The following is a 22,284-nucleotide window of genomic DNA, read 5'->3' as shown; positions in this document are numbered from 1 at the left end:
TCATTCATGTTGCTCAGATTGGCCATATGAAAAGTGGGGAGGGAACAATTTTCATCCCTTGCAGGCCTGGGTGGGAGGCCCTGCCTATCCCACTTCCCATGTTGAGAGTTAAAATAACTCATCCCCTACACATCTCAGCTGTTTTTCATGGATCAGCTGAGCAGCAAGGAAGGGGTGGGCAGGGAATGCTGTGTTTCTGGGTAATTGTGGCTACTTTTGGGGTGTAGCCCCCAACACCTTTCTGCAGTAGCTAATAAAAACCAAACAGGCACCTTCTAAGATGTCTTCAGTTTTGTGAATTCCTTTGGAATTAGTGGGTTGTAGCCAGTTAAGCTGTGTTGGGAGGAGGCTCATTGAAATTAATGGCTCTAATGTAGTCATGTCCATTATTCTCAGCAGGTCTACTCTGAGTAGGATTAGCACTGACTACAACCCAGTATTTTGATAGACTGGAACCATGCAAGGGTCTGGACCTCACCTTCTTCAACCTTGTGTCTTTTAAAAAATAGGTAATGCTCAGTCTTCAACAGAGAGCCCAGAAGCGGGCCAGTTACATTCTGCGCCTCGAGGAAATAAGCCCCTGGCTGGCTGCCATGACTAACACTGAAATAGCTCTCCCTGGAGAAGTGTCTGCCAGAGACACGGTCACAATTCATAGTGTAGGAAGCACCATAACAATTCTGCCTACTAAAACCAAGCCTAAGAAGCTCTTATTTCTGGGCTCAGATGGGAAAAACTATCCATACCTTTTCAAAGGTAAGAACTTTCTGTAACTTCTCCTTGTACTAAGCAGAAAACTCTTTAATGGAGGATACATTGCATTTCCTTTTCCAGTTACATTACATACTGTCTCGTTTGCGCCTGTTTTTCACTGCAGGACTGGAAGACCTGCACCTTGATGAACGGATCATGCAGTTCTTATCCATTGTCAATACAATGTTTGCTACCATAAACCGCCAAGAGACACCCCGTTTCCATGCCAGGCATTACTCTGTTACGCCACTAGGAACACGATCAGGCCTAATTCAATGGGTGGATGGAGCCACTCCTTTATTTGGACTTTATAAAAGGTGGCAGCAGCGAGAAGCAGCTTTACAAGCACAAAAGGTAATGACTACATTATACATGCTGGCATCAGTTTTGAAGTAAACTCTGTAATTTTACATTATAATTCATGAAAATAGTAATGGTTACTGAGAAAGAATCAAAATTCTGATTAAAATTCTAAGTATATGCTGAAATGTGTCATATAAGGGTTATTTTAAAATTAATTAGAGGTGCAGAGATTAATTAGAACACCTGATCGTAGTAATGAAACACGTGTGTGTGTGTGTGTGTGTGTGTGTGTGTGTGTGTGTTAAATGCTGTATGTGTGTTGAACAGTGTGTATGTATCCTTTCTCAGCCTGCAGAGCTGTAACTTGGAAGGCTGGGTTTTGAACTGAGGACATCTATGAACTCTGCTCTAGTGTGATAGCAGATCATAGAAACTCATGTCTTTTAAACGTGCGTGTGTTGTTGTATGCACAAGTTCAGACCTGCTCTGTGCAGTGTCTCTTATCTTATGTAGCTTATGCAGACACTGAGGTGCTCTTTTGAAGAAAGCATTCACCGAGTCTGAAGTTAGAGGCACCTCCCCGTCCTCCTGCCACCCCAGATGCAGAAATCTGAAAGAGGCAGAAATTCTACATGAACTTTGGTTCTTGGGACGAATTGCTCCTGATTCCAGTACAGTCGTACCTCGGGTTACGTACGCTTTGGGTTGTGTACTTTTCGGGTTACAAACTCCTGTAATCCGGAAGTGTAACCTGCTGCGCGCGTGGTCCGCACATGCGCAGAAGCATTCTGCGTGGTCTGCGCATGTGCAGAAGCGTTCTGCGTGCTTCGCGCATGCGCAAAATGCATTTTTCGGGTTACGTACGTTTCGGGTTACGCACAGCAACCCAGAACCAATTAAGTACGTAACCTGAGGTACGACTCTACTGCCTATATGGAAAACATGAGCAGTACTGCTTTTCATTAAGTTAAGCAATACTGGCTGTAGAAGAGTGCATATTCTTGGAGCAGGAAAGGGATGGTGCATACCAGAGCCTAGATGCCATAAGAATCCTGTATTCTGTCTTGCTGTCCATGTGCAGCACAGATAGAGCAGCCATGGGAAATAATAGTTGGAGCAGCAGCACTTAATGCAACAGGAGATCTCGGAAAGTAGAGTGGGAAATTGGGAAGCAACATGAGACATTCCCCCCCCCCCGCCCCGGCTAATTCTGCTTAAATTGATTTAGCTTGGAACTGCAAAAGGGTCAGTAGCAAGGAGCACCTTATATATTAAATGTGAACACAAAGATTTATTCATCTGTTGCAAACCAGCCAGGGTTTAAATGTATGACATGTTGATTCTGACCCAAGATATAATGGAATAGTAGTTGAACTGTGCAATTGACTTTTTTAGGCCCAAGATTCATACCAGACTCCTCAGAATCCTGGAATAGTACCGAGACCTAGTGAACTGTACTACAGTAAGATTGGACCAGCTTTGAAGGCAGTTGGGCTTAGCTTGGATGTATCCCGTCGAGACTGGCCTCTAAATGTAATGAAGTCTGTTTTGGAAGAGTTAATGGAAGTAACACCTCCCAATCTTCTTGCTAAAGAACTTTGGTCATCATGCACTACACCTGATGAGTGGTGGAGAGTCACACAGGTATGTAGAGACCTTTCCTAATAGAATTTCGATGTTTGAGTAGATTTAGTCTAATATCTCCTTGCCTTATGTACACACACAACCATGCTTTCCATCTAAATTTGGTGGATTCTTGTGAAAATCCTGAGTGGCTTTTCTGAAGAGTTTCCCCTTATTTCAGAATAATTTCAATGGAAGAACAGACCATCTTGCATTATTGCCCTGGATGCCACTTAATTTCGAAAGTAAAATTGGCAGATGTGCTTTTCCACTAGGTAGCAATATGTTTTGGGGTCAGGGAGAGGCACAGCTTGTTGAGGATCACATACATACATACATTGCCTCAGGAAAGGCACCTGTGATCCTTCACATGCTGTTTGCATAGTTAACATCAGCCCCAGCCAGCATGGCCAATGGACAGGGAATTATGGGAGTTGTAGTCCAGCAGCACCTGGAGAGCAATAGGTACCTATCCCTCATTTGCTTCTTATACCACATCTGTTAGTCGGACAGTAGAAATAGGAATGTGTCCGTGCTCATTCTTCTCCCTGGCCTGGTGCTTCTCCTGGAGCAGAATTAGCCTTTGTGTGGATAAAGGAGCATGTGGCTTATAGTTAAGCTATGTAATGCCCCCCCCCAAATAACTTTTAGTAGTTTTTTATTTAGAGTACGCTTTTTTAAATGGTGGGGAAAAGAGACTTATAACGATGAAACTTCCTCCCCCTCCCTTCCCAGTCTTATGCAAGATCCACTGCGGTTATGTCCATGGTTGGCTACATTATCGGCCTCGGAGACAGACATCTGGACAACGTTCTTATAGACATGACTACTGGAGAAGTTGTTCACATAGATTATAATGTTTGCTTTGAGAAAGGGAAAAGCCTTCGAGTGCCTGAGAAAGTTCCATTCCGGATGACACAAAATATTGAAACAGCATTTGGAGTAACAGGAGTGGAAGGCGTTTTCAGGCTTTCTTGTGAACAGGTAGGCCATGGGATATTGGGCTTTAAGGAAGTCTTGAATATCTGTGAATGAAGCTTTTGCTTTATGGGGGGGGGGGCTTTCAGTAGTGGTCTTAAGTGTGGAATACCCTCCCCAGGAAGGCCTGCCGAGGCTTGCCACTGAATGCTTTCAGAAGTTGGGTTAAAACTCCCTAACACTGGATTTGGGCTTGGTAGCTAATTGCAAGTGCACATTTTAAATGATACATGTAATACGCTTTAAAAACAGGTTCTGCACATCATGCGGCGAGGACGAGAAACCCTTCTGACATTATTGGAAGCTTTTGTTTATGACCCACTTGTGGACTGGACCGCAGGGGGAGAAGCAGGGTTTGCTGGAGCAGTGTATGGTGGAGGTGGGCAGCAAGCTGAAAACAAGCAAAGCAAGAGAGAGATGGAAAGAGACATCACACGTAGCCTCTTCTCTTCCAGAGTAGCTGAAATAAAGGTATATTCAGTCCTTTCAAAAATTTGTTTTATATGTATCTGCTTGTTACTTTAGATTCCATGAACAGTGTGCAAAGTTGCTTGCAGGAATTAACTCAAAACAGGTTTTATATTACAGTATTTCAAGCAAGCTTCCATCTTAGTGAAACCGTTTATGCTGTAACTTTAGGAATACATACACTCACAACATGAGTTTCTTCTTCTTTTTCTTACAAAAATGCGAGTTTTCGATTGACTTGCCTAAGATCCAGGACAAAGCGCCGCCTTCTGGAAATTCCCCCCCGGGAGTCAATTTTGCCTTTGAAATGCCGGTAATGTCTGGGAAAATCCGGACATGTGGCAGTACTAGTCCAGGGGAACTTTGGTTAATCTGAGAAACTGATTGGTAATACAAAATACAGTCATACCTCATGTTACGATCGCTGTGGGTTACGTCTTTTCAGGTTGCGCTCCATGCCAAACCCAGAAGTACTGGAACGGGTTACTTCCGGGTTTTGGTGCAGAAGCACTAAATCGTGCTTCGCGCATGCGCAGAAGCGCCAAATTACGTCACACACGTGTGCAGACACGCCGCTGCGTGATACGAACGCTTCAGGTTGCGGACGTGCCTCCGTCACAGATTACGTCTGCAACCTGAGCGTCCACTGTACACATTTCACCGAAGGAAAGACTGATTATAGTCAGAACCCCAAAAACAAACAAAAACAGGTAAAACATTAGGCAACACCCCCCCATCTCAACAAAGTAGGCACCCTTCCCAATAAAACCTCAGTTTTAAAATAAAATGGAGGCAGGGGGCCTTGATGGGTGGTTAGGTGGTTGTTTGACCATGAGCACCATGTTGGAGACCCAGTTTTTGCCATCCTGTCATTCAAACATTAATTTTGCTCTGAAGTTTTAAAATGTGTGACTTGTGCACCTTTTTGTTTGTTTAATACTCAAGTCTAATTTAGTGATAACAATATCAGCTTCACTGCACTTGTGATACTGGTAGTGAAAAGTGGTAGCCAGTGTTATTCATAAGTAAGTAACATAAATAATACTTGTCTACAGGTCAACTGGTTTAAGAACAGGGATGAGATGCTGGCTGTGCTTCCTAAGCTGGATGGCAGTTTAGGGGAATATTTAAATTTGCAAGAGCAGTTGACTGATGTTGAAAAATTGCAAGGCAAATTACTAGAAGAGAGTGCCTACCTGGAAGGAGCAGAAGCAGCGGATCACCCATGTCACACACTGCAGAACAGGTACGAGAAATCTCACTTTAGTTTAGTTATGCTTTATGGAAGTTCTAAACTGCATATGTTTCTCTAGAATTTGGAGTTGGGGAAAAAATCACTTAATGTGGCTTCTTCCTTTTTAACACAGATATTCTGAACACACTCAGCTGCAATCTCAGCAGAGAGCAGTACAAGAAGCAATCCAGGTGAAATTGAATGAATTTGAGCAGTGGATATCTCATTACCAAGCTGCTTTCAATAATCTGGAAGCAACTCAGCTCGCAAGTCTTCTTCAGGAAATCAGTACCCAGATGGATCTTGGTAATGAAACAAATTAGGTGGTCCTTCCCCCCCCCCAATTGTCCATATTTTGAGGCAGAGCAAGGTGGCAGATTAAGGGCAAGTAAAATGGTGTTGGGGGTGTTCTTGTTTTTACTACAAGGGGTTATCATTTTTATATATCCAGGATACTTCTTTGTTACAATACTGTACTGGTCAGTCAGCTGCTGAATGTCTGCTGCCTTTGGAGTGCATTGCATTGGGATGAAATGGATATCAGGTTATTCTAGGCCAACCATACTGTGTGCATATTCCTTTAGCTTCAACAAGGGTAGTCAACATGGTGCCCTCCAGATATTGTAGACTACCAGATGTTGTTGACTACCGCTCCTATCTCCTCTGATCTGTGGCCTTGCTGACTGGGACTGATGGAAGTTATGGTCTAAAATATGTGCAAGGCTATTGCTGAACATGTTTTGGCCCTGAACATTTCCCTCCCCTGTAGTTAGGTTTTAACGTCCTTCTTTTTTTAATGGTTCATTTTGAAGGTCCTCCAAGTTATGTCCCTGCAACTACCTTCCTTCAGAATGCTGGACAAGCACACTTGATCAGCCAGTGTGAGCAGCTAGAGGGTGAGGTTGGTGCTTTCCTTCAGCAGAGGCGATCTGTTCTGCGTGGATGTCTTGAACAGCTACACAACTATGCTACTGTGGCTCTTCAGTACCCCAAAACAGTGTTTCAGAAACACCGCATTGAGCAGTGGAAGACCTGGATGGAAGAACTGATTGTTAACATGACAATAGAACGCTGTCAGGATCTTTACCGGAAGTAAGTTGTCAGTCGTTTGTACCCACAGAAAGTGGGAGGGTTAAATTATTTCAAGTCTTTGGTAGTTCAATTTCTGCGGGAAAATAAATTCTCAGAATAAACCATACTAATTTCTGCAAAGTTGAGCTCAGTTAGGTGTTGTGTATGTGTCAACATGTAAAATGTAAGCATTTCTCTGCCTCAACAGAAAATGCTAGTGTTTAAGGGTAGAGCACAGATGATGCTAGGCATTTGCCAGGCAGCACATTACAAAATGCATGAAAGAATATATTTAAATAAATATTGGTAATTTTATTGTTTGTCAGGTATGAAATTCAGTATGCTCCTCAGCCACCCCCATCTGCATGCCAGTTCATAACTACTACAGAAATGACTTTGCAGCGATATGCAGCCGACATCAACAGCAGGCTTATCCGACAAGTGGAACGTTTGAAGCAAGAAGCAGTCACTGTTCCTGTGTGTGAGGAACAGTTAAAAGAAATTGAGCGTTGCATTAAGGTCTTTCTTCATGAAAATGGAGAAGAGGGTTCATTGAGCTTAGCAAGTGTTATCATCTCGGCTCTCTGCACTCTTACCAGGTGAGATGCTTGCAAAATTTGACAAGACGTGGTGGTTTTTTTGTTTTGTTTTTTACTCCTTCAAAAATACATTTCCCAAGGATTTAAATTCCATTAATTTCATATGTATCAAATTTACTTAACCATAATTCATGAAAATGCTTTATCTAGAAATAGAATATACCACATTTTCCCATGTATAAGACAACCTTTTTTCTGGAAAAAATTAGTGATAAATAGGAGGTTGTCTTATACATGGGTTAATATGGTAAGTAAGCGAGGGCTGGAGCCCCAGTGGTAGTTACGGCACCAGTTCCTTCAGCCAGAGTGGGGGATTGTCAAAAAACAGCTCAACAACTTTCTTAATCTTAAAATTTCTTAATTTTGGGCTCCCAAAAATAGGGGTCGTGTTATACAGGGAGAAATACGATAGTATTCTTTTTAATGAGTTTTAAAAGATTAAGATGCATAAATTGGAGCAAAAACTTCTATTTATTTACAAACTATCTTTTTCATTTAGACGTAATCTAATGATGGAAGGTGCGGCATCCAGTGCTGGAGAACAGCTGGTGGACCTGACTTCAAGAGATGGAGCCTGGTTCTTGGAGGAGCTGTGTAGCATGAGTGGGAACGTTACGTGTCTTGTGCAGTTACTGAAACAGTGTCATCTGGTCCCACAGGATTTAGATATTCCTAATCCAGTTGAAGCATCAGAAGCTATTCACCTAGCTAATGGAGTTTACATCTCACTTCAGGTGAAATATATCTACAACATGTGTTTGTAGCAGCTCATGTTAATGTACAAACCCCTTTGTAGTGAGCTGTAATAAGTTGGAGTAAAGTTGGAATAAATTGGAATAAAGCTACAATCCTAAATAGGTTTATCTCAGTGTTACCCACTGAGAATAGAGGACTGACTGCTGAGTATACATGCATTGTTCAAATTGAGAGCATATTCTAAACACTTACTTTTTTCTCTTTATTAACCAGCAGCACATTATACTTCAAAAACTCTTAAAAATGGTAGCATAGCCGTCAGATACTTTGCTGTTATCTTCTTGTTTTCATGCATTTGTTGTTCTTCCGCCAGGAGCTGAATTCAAATTTCCGTCAGATTATTTTCCCAGAAGCGCTTAGGTGCTTAATGAAAGGAGAATATACTTTGGAGAGCATGCTTAATGAACTGGACAACCTGATTGAACAAGTTACTGATGTTCCTTTGCAAACCCTTGTTGAGTCGCTTCAAGCTTACCTAAGAAATGCAGCAATGGGACTTGAAGAAGAAACACATACTCATTGTATTGATGTTGCAAGGTAAATCATTGGGTTCGTTGTATCTGGTGCAAATGCTTGCTTTAAGAATTAGCTTGAAACAGCCCACAATCATGGGTCATAAGACAACATGCCATATGGTGGCTTGTTTGTGCCCTGTGTGACACCCACAAGACACCCACATTCACAATTTAGCCATGGTTTAAAAAAAGCTACAGCTTAGTGTGATCTGAAATGTGTTGAAGGATTAGTCAGTTATTTGACATTTCTTTAACCAAATGATAGTCCTGCTATAATGTTTGTGCTTAAAACTATTTGGATATTCAGGTCCTAACTACCCTTTTTGCTTCTTTCTTTAGGATGCTTCATGCCCAGTATGGTGAACTGATTCAGCCAAGGAATGGCTCAGTTGACGAAACGCCCAAAATGTCAGCAGGCCAGATGCTGTTGGTAGCATTTGATGGAATGTTTGCCCAAGTGGAAACAGCATTTGGCTTATTAGTTGAAAAGGTAAGGTTACTACTAAAAAGTTTATTATTAAAGCTAACTTTGGAAATAAGGCACAGGCAACTCCTGATCCACACGGGGGTTGCGTTCCGAGTAATTGCGTGCCATGCAGAGCGCACATAAGTCCACCCCGCCCCCTTTTCCAGCCACTTCCAGGTTGCTGTGATGTGCGCATGCACGCATCATTCGGTCTTTGTCTGTAATTGGCAAATAATAATAATGACAATAATGGTGATGAAAATAATAATAATAATAATACTTGTACCCTGCCCATCTGGCTGGGTTTCCCCAGCCACTCTCAACCCAGATTAAAAATACATTCAAATGACCTAACATTTTTCTTATTTTCCTTCAGTTAAACAAGATGGAAATACCTGTTGCCTGGCGTAAGATTGATATCATCAGGGAAGCTCGCAGCACCCAAACTAACTTTTTTGATGATGATAACAATCGGCAGGTTTTAGAAGAGATTTTCTTTTTAAAACGACTGCAGACAATAAAGGATTTTTTTAGACTCTGTGGCACTTTTTCTAAAACTCTTTCGGGTAAGTGCATACAACATCCCTAGTTTACGTCTCATTAAATAAAGTTAAGCACTGTTATCTGCCTTGAATCTTTAAGTGAAATTACAAATAACAGTATCTCTGTGTTAAAACAAAATAAAACATTGGGCTCAGCAGATTCTCATCTTGTATTACCTGCAAGTTTTAAAGCTGTGATGTAATGACTACAGCAGCAGCATTCTCAGAATACATGGGCTATACTATGCTATGAACAACTTCTAGCAGTACCATAAGTATTAAGCTGTTACCAAAAAACAAAACAAAAGCCAGTAAGTACAGGAAATTTATTTCCATGCTTGCTCAAGCTTTCTTTGTGAAGACCAAACCCAGAGTGTTCCATGTTTCCTCTGTGATGTTTCCATACTTGCTTTATGATGGAACCGGTACATATTATTGAATGTATTTACTGTTGAATTACTTTGGCGTTATTTGAAAGGCAGCAAAACAGAAGTTTGCTTCCAAGTTTTCATTTTCCCCTAGAAAAGAACCCGGAACGTTTTTAATTAATTCATGAATGCTATTGGGGAGTTAGCCAAATCAGTGTGCCTTAAAGCATGTACCAGCCTGTTAAAATGGGGTTTATATTTATCTCAGTCAGCATGGACCTTGCCCATTTGCATTTCATAAGAGTGCCATTGTATTCTTGGCTGCAGTTAATTTATGTTGTCAGCTCTCTAGAGCAGAAATTTAATCTAGAATGCTGGTCAGTAGGTATTTGTTCAATGACTGTGTGTTTTGTTTTTTTGTAAGGTGTAAGTTCAATTGAAGATCAAAGCTCTATGAATGGACCAGTGCCAATGGTAAACGTGAAAACCTTGTATCGGAATTCTTGCTTTAGTGAAGACCAAATGGCCAAACCAATCAAAGCCTTCACAGCTGACTTTGTCCGGCAGCTTTTAATCGGCCTTCCCAATCAAGCCTTGGGACTTACATTGTGCAGTTTTATTAGTGCTCTGGGTGTAGATATAATTGCTCAAGTAGAAGCAAAGGATTTTGGGGCTGAAAGCAAAGTCTCAGTGGACGACTTGTGTAAGAAAGCTGTAGAACACAATATCCAAATTGGCAAATATTCACAGTTGGTTATGAACAGAGCAACAGTGCTGGCCAGTTCATACGATACTGCATGGAAGAAGCACGATCTGGTGCGGAGACTTGAGACCAGTATTGCTTCTTGTAAGACTAGCCTTCAGAGAGTGCAACTACACATTGCTATGTTCCAGGTAAGTCTTCAAACTTGTTTTTCATTTCAGAATATTTGTTGCAGATGTGGAAAGTTGCATAATAGACTAATAGTCTTTGGCGCCATACCTAAGTTGTGGAGAGAAGTTACCTCTTCAGATTTTAAACAGTATCGTACATTTAGAAGTAGCTAAATGCTGTTTTCCACGTTATTGATCTGTGGAGCAGCCCTCTTCACCATGTGAGGTGAACTTCATGGCTGCATGAGGATTTGAGAGTCCTTATTTCACCAACTTTGTCCATTTGCCCCATGAAACCTCTCTCTTCTTGAAAGCCTGCAGGGTGGATTTCCTGCAGGCCTCTTGACAATACTTTCCAGCAGATCCTGTGCTCTGGTTCTGAGGGAACTTTGAATTTCCTTTTTTCTAGGGAGAAACCCTCTAACTTTGTCATGAAGTTTATAGCTACTGTTGTAGCTGTTGGGTACAGCTGAATTGTCATGCTGGTGTGGAGCAAAATTTTTAAATGACATCATATTTCTCTCAGCAGATCAATGTACAATTTGGATTTTCTGCAAAGCAGAGTCAGTATTCTGACAACTTTACTTTAAAAAAAAACACAAACAAAGCAAAGGGGAATGACAATCAGAACCTTTGGTGCACTCAAGGATTTTAGAAGCAGGATGGCTGCAATCTTTCAAAAGAGCTGTCACTTCACATTTACAGACAGTGTAAACATAAACACTTCTTTATGTTGGTTATATTTGTTGCTTATTGCTCTGTAAATGTTCACGGTTATTGACATGCATCTTGATTAGGCTCTTGGGGCCGTATCTCACTGAACTTCTCAGTCTTACCATTTATATAGCATTATCATAACATTAATAGAAACATATTTTTCTCTTGCCTTTCAAAAGTGGCAGCATGAAGATCTCCTCATCAATCGCCCACAAGCCATGACGGTCTCTCCTCCACCTCGGTCCGCAATCTTAGCCAGTATGAAAAAGAAACTTCATACTCTTAGCCAGATTGAAGCTTCAATTGCAGCAGTTCAGGTACGTTTCTTCACTGCTCCATGGGGGAAGCAGCGGAGGACTGTTGAGGAAAAATTATGGAAGCAAAATAACTGGTCTTTCATCAGTATTTGGGAATATTGGTCTGCTAGCTCCATTGTTAAAATACATATACTGAAACTGGAGGAGTGGTAATGGATGTTTGAAGTGCCTTGTTTTCAAGTCATACAAATCTCCCCAGTTATAACAGTGTTCGATCCTACTTTGCTGTAGGGCATGTTCAGGGTTTTGAATTAAAAGTCGAATCTTTAATAACAGTTTTTACAAGATTGAACTCTTTAGACTCTTATATTAAGCTGAAAATCTGTAGTGACTGGTGATGTAATTTTTGATAGCCTTCCGCAGTTTGATCAGTTTGGAAGCTGGTCATAAGAATCTGAGCCAATATCATCCTGCAATGTGTACCCTAGATTTGATACCTGAATCTAGGGACCTGTGGCAGGGGTGCAGTGCACGAGTGTCTTAGGTTGACTCTTATCAAATCAGTATCTTATGTACTGCTTTTGGAGAGACTCTAGAATTTTGTATATTTTTGTTGTCCCAGGTTGCAGTGTCATCCAGTCAGCTAGTGGCTGGGTATGTGGAAATGTGTATATGTCACAACCCTCTCTTCGATACATGGATACTGATACTGCATAGAGGCACATTTTGAATAGATAATTTTGTTGGTTGGGATATATACCGTCCTAGTTTGCCCTGCTCATTGCCAGAACTAAATATGTTGGATTCCTTGCCCTTGTTATAATAGTAGTTAAGTAATTGCATCTGTTCAGCCCCAGGTATAAGCAAAAATTGTAAGATTTAATGCTTCTGATTTTCATTCTATCAACAATCTCAGGAAAAGCTGGCAGCACTTGAAGCAAGTATTGAGCAGCGTTTGAAGTGGGCAGGAGGTGCTAATCCAGCATTAGCACCAGTTCTTCAAGATTTTGATGCCACAATATCTGAAAGAAGAAATCTTGTCCTTAAGGAAAGTCAGAGAGCCAGTCAGGTACTACAGATAGCATGATGTGATGAGTTTGAGTTGATTTTCACTAACAAACTCTGTGTATAAGAGAGCAAAAAACTTTTATCAAATGGGATCAGGATTAAGGAGAAAAGCATTTGCCATATCATTTTGGAATGAATACTAATGAGGTCCCAAAATACAAAGGGCTGTTTGGGATTTAGTTATTTGTGTGTGTCGTAACTATCTAGCAGTATATATTGTCACATTTCTTTCTTTGTGATATTGAATGGAGTTGCATTTTAATGACATTTGACATCATTATCTTAGTTATTTGGCTTTGACCTTATTTTGTGGTGTAACTACATCTCTTGATAGTATAATATATATCATAACTCCATAGTGATTCTTGATCTTTTCAGTTTAGACCTTGTTTAATCTTTGGTCTCATAATTTATCGGCTCATTGTAATAATATAAAAAATTATACAAGACAGCTTAAAACCTAGATTTTAAATTGCTACTTCAAAGATGAAATCAAGTCTCAGACCTCAAAATATTTTATTGGTCCTGGTGGGCTAAATTTTGAACGATTCAACAAAAATTGTAATTCTCCAGGTATATATATATATATAATTGGGTGTGACTGCAGAAAAGCACTAGAATATATATGTTTTAAATAAAGTAGTCAGTTTCTTCTCTGGCAGCCTTTCAGTGCATTTTTTGAAAATAAAATCTAGAAGCTTAAGCTGTGTGTGAATGTTATGAACCTTTTCTCTCTGTGCATTGTGTTTCAGGTTACTTTCCTTTGTAGCAACATCATTCATTTTGAAAGCTTGCGTACCAGAACAGCGGAAGCCTTAAACCTAGACACTGCCTTGTTTGAACTTGTCAAACGTTGCCAGCAAATGTGTTCTTTTGCTTCACAGTTTAACAGCTCAGTTTCTGAACTGGAGCTTCGTTTACTTCACAGAGTGGTGAGTGTAAGATGCACACACGCAATGGGTGGGGTGCAGTGGGCAGGAAAAAAGTGCATTGTCTTCTTTCACATATAATACCAAGTCATGTTAGGCTGCAAGAACTGTGCACTGAGAGGTCACTCTCCCCCTTCTCCTTGAGGCTTCTGATTCTCCTTCTCATTTCCTAGTTCAGGCAAACTACGGTTTATGAAAGCCATAGCTTCCTTCCAAATGAGAACTGGAAAATTCTGTTACTTCCCACAAAACATAGTTTCCCTGCTATTGGAATGTTGCAAAACAACAACAACAACCATCAAATTGCATGAATAAGGAAAGCAAGGAGGGAGTGCATGAGTATTTAAAAAATGGGTGGACTAATGTGTGTTCACAGGGTCATCTGTCTCAACTCAGACATGCCAAACCATGTTGTGTTGTCTAACCATAGTGTAGAACCCAGATCATTGTCTTGAGCTTGCAAATTTACAAGCAAACAATGCTTGTTTACTCCTCAGTGGTGTTTGCTTTCTGTCTGCTCATCACTCCCATCTCTAGGCACAGTGATCTCTGGGAGTGAAGCAAATACTGTTACTATAGCTTGTCAGTACAGATACCATGCTAAACTTGTTGCACGCCTTGATTTGTAAACAGTTTCTGGTGCTGACTTCCCAGCCAATTTATCAATTCAGCCTTCATAATAAGTAATGGCATTATTTTAGTCATAGTTTGCTTTGAAGTCTGAACTGAGCCATTGCAAATTATAGTAACAACACACACCTCAAAATGCCTGTGCTCGTTTAAGATTATAATTTGGGTCGGGGTTGGCAGCAAGTGTCTTGCAATCTGACTTTAATACATGTATTGATTTTATTTGCCTCATTAAGCAAAGAGGCTCATGGTACTATGCACTAAACTATCTTAGCTTCAGAACACTGAGAGTTTAGACTGGCAAACAGTAATTTGCTCAAAGCCTCTAAGTTTCATAGCTCAATGGGGAACTGATCTGGCCTTGCTTGGAGATGGGTTTCAGTAGCTTGACTGGTATTTGGAAACTTGTTTTGTTACAGGGCACCAATCTCGACCATCCTATTGGTAGCACAGAATGGCTTCTTTTGGCTCATAAGCAACTGACGCAGGACACGTCTACCCAGAGGACCGTGCAAATAGAGAGAGAGCAACAAATAGAGACTGTGTGCGAAACCATTCAGAATCTGGTTGATAGTATTAAAACTGTGCTCACTGGACACAACAGGCAACTTGGGGATGTCAAGCACTTGCTGAAAGCCATGGCAAAGGTAATGCCCAATTATTCATTGATGTGGGAATAGAACAGAAAACATTTTGATGTTCATGGAATACTTTCTGAAGTTATGGGGAGGTGGATAAAAACTATAATTTTTCCAGGGTTCTGTTCCCAATAGTGAAGTCATAATAAATGTTACTTTATTACAGGATGAAGAAGCAGCGCTGGCAGATGGTGAAGATGTTCCCTATGAGAATAGTGTTAGACAGTTCTTGGGTGAATATAAGTTATGGCAAGACAATATTCAGACAGTTCTGTTTACATTAGTTCAGGCCATGGGTCAGGTTCGCAGTCAGGAACATACTGAAATGCTGCAAGAAATTACTCCCACCCTGAAAGAACTGAGAACCCAGAGTCAAAGGTAAGCAGACATTCTCTGAATTCTTGTAAATTTGCATACTTGGCTAAAAACAAAGAATATAATGCAGGCATAGACAAACTTGGCCCTCCAGATGTTTTGGGACTACAACTCCAATCACCCCTAGCTAACAGGACCAGTGGTCAGGGATGATGGGAGTTGTAGTCCCAAAACATCTGGAGGGCCGAGTTTGCCTATGCCTGATATAATGGATAGATTATAGTTATTAGAAGCATAGAAATGATATGCTTATGACACTTTGAATCAAAGGGTCTGTTGTTAAGAGGGAGGGATTTAGTTATGTTTTAGTCAGTTTGTTTATTTGTTATGTGGTTCTGTGTATGTTTGTTTGCTGGCTGAGGAAAGTATAATAGTGTGATGCAATTGTATCAGCATACTTTATTCAACACATAACTTCCTCAGCTTATGTATTTTCTTGTTCTCGAAAACCTACTGTCAGGGTCGTGTGGGAGCCTTTCACGAGAAAATCCACTTGCTAGCCGGCTTGCTTTAGAGTAGTATTTATTAAGTACATATTTGCAAAGCAGAGCTCATTTCTCAAGCATCCGATCCCTCACTGTCAGTTGCCAGCACTGCCCGCTTGCGGGACTGCCCCCCAACATAATAGTTTCTGCAAACCCACCCGCCTACACTGCTTACATCGTTTCCTCTCCCGTCTCTCCGCTGCTGATGGAACTATGACAATCTCTCCATCCCTCTGCAACATTAGGGGCTCTCTCCTCCACCCCACTGTTTCCGCTTGACCCTTTCTCCTTCCTCCCTACTGCTTTCCACAGCCTCTTGGTTGCTCCTCTCTCCCCCCTCCCTTTGCTCCCAACCTTGTTCTGACTGTCCCGTGACACCTACTAATTATTTTTTTTAAGCAGCACAAAAGCCGACAGGATCCCCTAATATTGTAATGCATCGTGTACAGAGTCTAAACATCTAAACTTTCTCAAACTGTGCCAAAATACTTTTGAATTGTCTAACATTCTTACACAGGCTTTCTGTTTCTTGATTTCCAGATAGGTCCTGTGTCAAGATTAATATCGATCATTTTCCTTATTTTTCCTAGTGTCTACAATAATCTAGTGAGTTTTGCATCTCCCTTAATCACGGATACGCCAAATGAATGCTCAAGTCCAACATCTGTTGCTACGTGTCAACCAACATTTGCTGCAGGTAAAATATGGAATATGGAGCTTGAATGTAGATGTTGTCATTGTTCTCCTTCTAGATTTAGTAGAGCAGTCTACTTGCTTAATTTCTTCATTATCTTGAAAAAGACAAATGTTAAGGAGTTAAACCACTTGTCTTCATGCAGACTTACCAGAGAACCTGACTAAACTCTGCTTACCAAAGAGTACCACTCATTTCCGTTAGCATGTTCATCATTCTGAGATAGGGACTCCTTGGGGAAATGACTTAATGACTGCCTCTTTCTTGCTACCTGAAGACCTTCCATGTCTATTAGGAACTATCCACCCATGAGCAGAAGTAATATTTACACTATTAATATGTTTTCCATATAAGGCTCTTGCAGAATTTTATGAGTTTAAGGCATCTAACCAACAAGTGAATTTTATTGGTAAGGTAGAGAAATTAGCATTAAAATAAAGATAAAAAACAAATTGATACCCCTGGCAAGCCCAATGCAAAGATGCTGAAGCAGATTCTAAAACTCTGTTTACAGGACTTCCTTCCATATTCAGGTACCATATGGATACTTGTCAAGAAGGAGATGGCTCTCCATAAACATTTGGTTTGCTGAGCATCTCTGAAATGACACATCTTGCATCTAGGGGAAAACCTGGTATCCCAACCTTGTTAGGGTTCAAATCTCAAGAACGATGTGGCGATGTAGGTTCCACTGCAGCTTAGGTTGTTAAGAACCACAGTACATATGAGTGACATACATACTTTCATTTTAGCAAGGAATGGAAACGTAAAAACTGAATTCTTTATGCAGCTTTCTTGACCTGTTGAAAGGCTTTTTTTAAAAAAAAAACAAAACCTATTTGAATTATCTTGATCCATTTCAACCAGGCTTCAGCATTAGACTGCTGTGGTTGATGGAAGAGAGACAGGGCAGGTCCAACCTTGTTGGTTCTTCTTAATCTCTGGCTTTTGATACCATCAATTATTGTATCCTCTTGGAATTGTTTGGTGCATTGGGGCCATGGTGATACAGTGGTTCTGCTCATACCTGCAGGCAGTTTCCAGAGAGTAGCATTGGGTGACTTCTGCTCAGCCTCAAGGTAGTTGAGATTCAGCGCCCTGTGCAGTTCCATTTTGCGCCCAATCAGTGGCTGGCCGTAGCTCTCCAGGACTCCTGGATATGGGGTCTTTCCTATTCCTAACTGGAGATACTAGGGATGGAACCTCTAATCTTTTGTATCTATTCTGCCATTGAGCTTTGTCCCTTCCCTTAGCCTGGCCACAGTTTTGCATGGTCATGTGACATCAGGCTCAGGAAGGATGGGTGTGGTTAGGCCAAAACAGCCTGGTGGGCCAGCCTCTGAGGCTTGGTGGGCCTAATTCGGCCTGCAGGCCGGTGGTTCCCCTCCACTGTCCGAGAAGCACAGATGACCATGTTTTTCAGCTTCTGTCACCTATTTACAACAACTTGTTAATCCAGGCTTATGGTGGACTTGGTTAACCCTGCTGTGGATTGCAGTTTTGTTTTGTACTATATACTGTTGTTGTTGAATCTAAGATAATTTTCAATTGTGCTTTATTGCTTTACATACTGTGTTTTATTTTTTGTGTTGGCAACCCCATTGTGACCACACAATGGAGAAAAGTGGTCTACAATTGTTGGAAATGAAATAAACTTCAAACCATGACATCATATATTGACTTCATTTTGAAGCCATAAATCATAGCTTTGGTGCTGAATTCTGACTTGTTCTGCCATTCATGTAAAGGGAGCAGGTAAACTACTACAGTAAGCTTGCAACACATGTGGGAGCTATGTTCCAGGGATTGCATCTAAAGCCAAAATCGCGTATAGTCAAAACCCATTGGGCTTAGTGGTGGGCAATATTGCCAAAGTCATTTTTCCCGGAACCTTTTAATTTTTTTGCTCTGCATGTAAGGCTGAATATGCACAAGTTAAATGTGCATAAGTTGCAGGTTTACTGCATAAAGGAGCTCCATGGACCCACACATAGGTCATGCAAATCTTGCTAAACCAAGCTTTGGCTTAACTTAGCCTGTGCACCCAATCAGTGTCCTTTGCCAGTGCATTATATGTTTTGTAGGCATGTTCGGTTTTGTTGTAAAACAAAACATTTTTCTTTTTGATTATGAATAAAATTTACTTGGTTCCTTTTTGTTTTCAATATTTTATTTTCATTTGTTGATAGCGGTCCGCAGCAATACAGGGCAGAAAACTCAGCCAGAGGTCATGTCGCAGAATACAAGAAAGTTAATTCAGAAAACCCTTGCACCATCAGCAGATACTCCCCCGGGGGTAATTACAGGTGCTGGAAAGAGTGTTGTTTCTAGTCCTAAAAAAGCCATCAGGGACCCCAAAACAGGAAAAGGTAAGTAGCAAGATAAAATTTATATAGAAAGATAGGCTTTGTAATGAGCAACACATCTAAGATTTGCATGGACTTGATGTATTTTTGTTTTGTTTTTGAAGCTGTGCAAGAGCGGAATTCATATGCAGTAAGTGTGTGGAAACGTGTCAAAGCCAAGTTAGAGGGCCGGGACTTGGATCCCAACAGGAGAATGTCCGTTGCTGAACAGGTAATTCGAGGATCAAAACTTGTTCCCTTCCCTTCAGATGATTTTAACATTTAAGTTTATGTGGAGAGGGAGAGAGAATATTTTTATATGTGCTCTGATATGTTGCTAGATGTTCAGTAGGAAAAGTTTATTCTTATAAGCATCATTTTTTCTTGAAACTTCACTCCTACATACCTTAAATTACTTGACAGGCTAGTGTGCCCTCTTCCTTTCTTCTTGGCCCATGGCATTTGAAGACAACCATATGCAAGATCAGGTCGTGTCATGGCTGGCAATACATTAAACATTTCATTGCTAAGTTGTCTTTTGGCTTGCAAAAATAATGGGAATTTTTCATAATCTAGGGAGACTTGCTGGCTTGTTTTAGACATGTAAAAATGGTTGGTTGTTACATGTTTTAACCATAGCTGGTTGTATCCAAACTAGGTATGGGTGTTTTGTTCAAACAAACTATTACTTGCCGAGTTCAGGCACAATAATGGCAGCCTTAAATCTTACTCCTTTGCCTGTGCACAATAATAGAATCATACAGTTGGAAGGGACCCCGAGGGTCATCTAGTCCAACTCCCCCTACAATGCAGGAATCTTTTGCCCAATGTGGGGCTTGAACTCACTGCCCTGAGATTAAGGGTCATATGCTCTACCCACTGAGCTATCATAGGTCCTGAGGCTCTTGCCAGCTCATTCACGTAGCAACAACACATGGTTTGGTCCTAGGTCTGAACCTGGCCACTTACAGTTTTTAGTAGTGTCTGCTGTGTACATGGACTATAAATGTTAAAGGAGTAAAAACCTTGGTCTTCCTAAAACTCTAACGTAAACTGTTGATAAGTAATGGTGGACAAACTTGCTGCTGAACATGCTAATAAAGGTGGTCTTGAAGTTCTCTGCATGTACAAAATCCAAAGCCCTAACTTATTTTACATTGCAATTTCATAGGTTGACTATGTGATTAAGGAAGCAACTAATCTAGATAACTTGGCTCAGCTGTATGAAGGTTGGACAGCCTGGGTATGAACAGGAAGATAGCAGGTCAGTCTGGTTCAGCGAGGTCAGACATCCAGCAGAATCAACTCGGCCTCAGGCATCCATAGCAGCACCACAGTCGGTGGTGATGCCTTTCTGGGGCTTAATGTGAGGAAACCTAGGCAATCTCGGTGCACTGGGAAGTGAGTCCTGCAGAGTAGCTGCACTCAGGGATACGCTAAACACAATGGCCTGGAACCCCCAGGGTCAAGGGTGAAAGCTCACCGCCTGAACAACACGGCTGTCTTTCTGCTACAGAAGAACTGCAATCGTGTCGGGGGGAAACATAGCTGCAGAAAGGAAATTGGGAATGCTACATACCGCAGAGTGATTTGGAACCCAGTTCCACCTGACCCTGTGAACAATCCAGGAGAAACCGAAACCGAAAAAGGGGGCCGTGAAGAAATCGCAGCAAAGGAAGATTTGAGAGATTGAGTTTCTTGAGTCGCTCTTGTTGCTTGGCAACAGTGCTGGTTGAGTTGACCAGTTTGTGCAAAAAACGAATAAATAAATGCTACATGAGAATGAACTTCAGAAATGGACTGAAATGCAAAGAGCTGCATGTCAGCTGTGTTGGAAGAACCTCTTTGAGAAGAGAGAGCCTTTGTGTCTTTTTTTTTTAAGTTCTTTCCCACTTCTGGTTTATTCTTGTTCTTTAGATGTATTTCTGATATGTTTTTATTTCAATCCTTGTAATTTCACTGTTCAGTCAAATTAATCATTTCTTCTTTCTTTTTTTGCAAACCAAATTTTCCAAAAGCACAGGGAACGCCGAACATTTAAGCAAATCTTTTGTGTTGGCTGATCAAACGCAAATGGTTGGAGTTTTGGTTATTTTAAAGTGATTTTTTGTGATTCTATCATGTACAGTTTCCCCAAATTCACTGTGCATTTCAAAGTAATGAATCTAACAGGCATTTGGTTTTCATGTGCACCTCCCTCTGCTTGCAGTGTACACTCCTTTTTGTAGTTCAAACCTTTTCCTCCAAAACACATTCTACTGTGATTTTGCTGTAGTTTCTTTTGTAAACGTAGGTACTCCAATGTAATCTTTACCTTAAAAATAATTAGAATATCTAAGTAGACTCTTTTACATTGTTGATGACAGAAAATCAATAAAGTCACGTTCTAGTGGAGGTAGTTTTATGCTGTTTGATTCATTTCAAATTTTGATTTACACTTGTAAATGTATAGTGTTTCAGTTCAACCTGGGAATTTAAAGATAGACATAAATACAAAGCTAAAGTGGACTATCTCTTTTTTTGTTTAAACGAAATTGTATAAAGATTTGTGTGAAGTTACATTACCATATGACTTCCAATAGGTGGTGTTCAGTTGTGAATTTCTCAGCAAGTTTTCCTAAACCTACCTTGCACTTTTGAACTATGAGTGTGACAAAAGTTGCTATTAAAACGGCACTTTAAATCAGTCTGTTTCCATATGTCCTCCGTGTTTTACTTGCCTGCTAACTAAAATCATTACCTTCGAAGCTTGTTTTAACTTTGCTTTAGGAAAGAACAGGCTGCTTCTTAACTCAGTTATATCACTAATCGGTGTCATGTTTGGATAGGCACCACTTGAATCAAAACTTCCAAATTGAACTTGTGGGGCTATGTGAACTTATTTAATTTGCTTTGAAAGCCATTAAATGAGGACAAATCAAATGTTCCCATCATATCCTCTTTAGTCTCTTAAGAATTTTAAAAACCTTTCCAACAGTTAATTTTTTTAATTGATGCAGCCTATTTATAGGAGTGTGAGCTTTGGCCTTTGTTTTGAAGAGTTGCTATCAAATATATATTAAGGTCCAGCACAAGAAGAAGCTAATTATTCCAGTGTTTCTATAATGTGGAAAAATTGTTTTAACTTCCTCAGACTATCTGATACAGAAGTGACTTGATACTGCTATCAGTCTTCCACATAGGCGCTAGCTATCTCACCTTTTAATTACCTGCCCTAGACATGTCATGTGCACTGCCTACATATTTACTAATGCTTGTGAGTAAATGCATTCCAACTCAGTATTCTGGAAGCCTTCGCCCATAGCATTGCAAGAGTGAAAGGCTTGCTTTTCAGTAAAATTCAGTTAAGGCAAAATCCACGCATTTGGTGAGTGTACCTTTATTTTCCTTGTATGAAACATCCTTAATGAGCAGTCTGTATCCAAATACGACTGGGATAAGATGGTAACATGTTTTTCTTTCCCTTGGGAACCAGGGGTCAGGGCAGGCTGTTGCGCTTGTGATTCATGTATTATTATACCACACTATCCAGAAATGAAATGTGTATGGAGACGGGGGTCTTTACTGCATAATGTAATAAAGCTCAAAAATCTATTT

The 22,284-nt window shown here is 40.6% G+C and overlaps 1 protein-coding gene across 1 annotated transcript in view; it reads left to right on the top strand.

Moving 5' to 3' along the window:
* SMG1 (SMG1 nonsense mediated mRNA decay associated PI3K related kinase) overlaps positions 1 to 22,284 on the top strand; it is a 77,544-nt gene extending 55,260 nt beyond the window's left edge. The window contains exons 40-62 of the mRNA XM_033166444.1: positions 510 to 756; positions 878 to 1,107; positions 2,452 to 2,700; positions 3,415 to 3,663; positions 3,910 to 4,128; positions 5,181 to 5,371; positions 5,493 to 5,665; positions 6,172 to 6,451; positions 6,757 to 7,029; positions 7,529 to 7,763; positions 8,099 to 8,322; positions 8,640 to 8,790; positions 9,143 to 9,332; positions 10,101 to 10,570; positions 11,446 to 11,583; positions 12,440 to 12,592; positions 13,344 to 13,523; positions 14,570 to 14,797; positions 14,955 to 15,166; positions 16,239 to 16,345; positions 18,532 to 18,711; positions 18,813 to 18,919; positions 19,859 to 22,284. Of these exons, the coding sequence (XP_033022335.1) occupies positions 510 to 756; positions 878 to 1,107; positions 2,452 to 2,700; positions 3,415 to 3,663; positions 3,910 to 4,128; positions 5,181 to 5,371; positions 5,493 to 5,665; positions 6,172 to 6,451; positions 6,757 to 7,029; positions 7,529 to 7,763; positions 8,099 to 8,322; positions 8,640 to 8,790; positions 9,143 to 9,332; positions 10,101 to 10,570; positions 11,446 to 11,583; positions 12,440 to 12,592; positions 13,344 to 13,523; positions 14,570 to 14,797; positions 14,955 to 15,166; positions 16,239 to 16,345; positions 18,532 to 18,711; positions 18,813 to 18,919; positions 19,859 to 19,936 (4,764 nt within the window). The 3' untranslated portion in view covers positions 19,937 to 22,284. The remainder of the gene's footprint in view (positions 1 to 509; positions 757 to 877; positions 1,108 to 2,451; positions 2,701 to 3,414; positions 3,664 to 3,909; positions 4,129 to 5,180; positions 5,372 to 5,492; positions 5,666 to 6,171; positions 6,452 to 6,756; positions 7,030 to 7,528; positions 7,764 to 8,098; positions 8,323 to 8,639; positions 8,791 to 9,142; positions 9,333 to 10,100; positions 10,571 to 11,445; positions 11,584 to 12,439; positions 12,593 to 13,343; positions 13,524 to 14,569; positions 14,798 to 14,954; positions 15,167 to 16,238; positions 16,346 to 18,531; positions 18,712 to 18,812; positions 18,920 to 19,858) is intronic.

This window comes from Lacerta agilis, chromosome 13, assembly GCF_009819535.1.
Source record: "Lacerta agilis isolate rLacAgi1 chromosome 13, rLacAgi1.pri, whole genome shotgun sequence".
NCBI lineage: Eukaryota > Metazoa > Chordata > Lepidosauria > Squamata > Lacertidae > Lacerta > Lacerta agilis.
The sequence above is the reverse complement of the archived record's forward strand: the minus strand, read 5'-3'. Positions and strand labels throughout refer to the sequence as shown.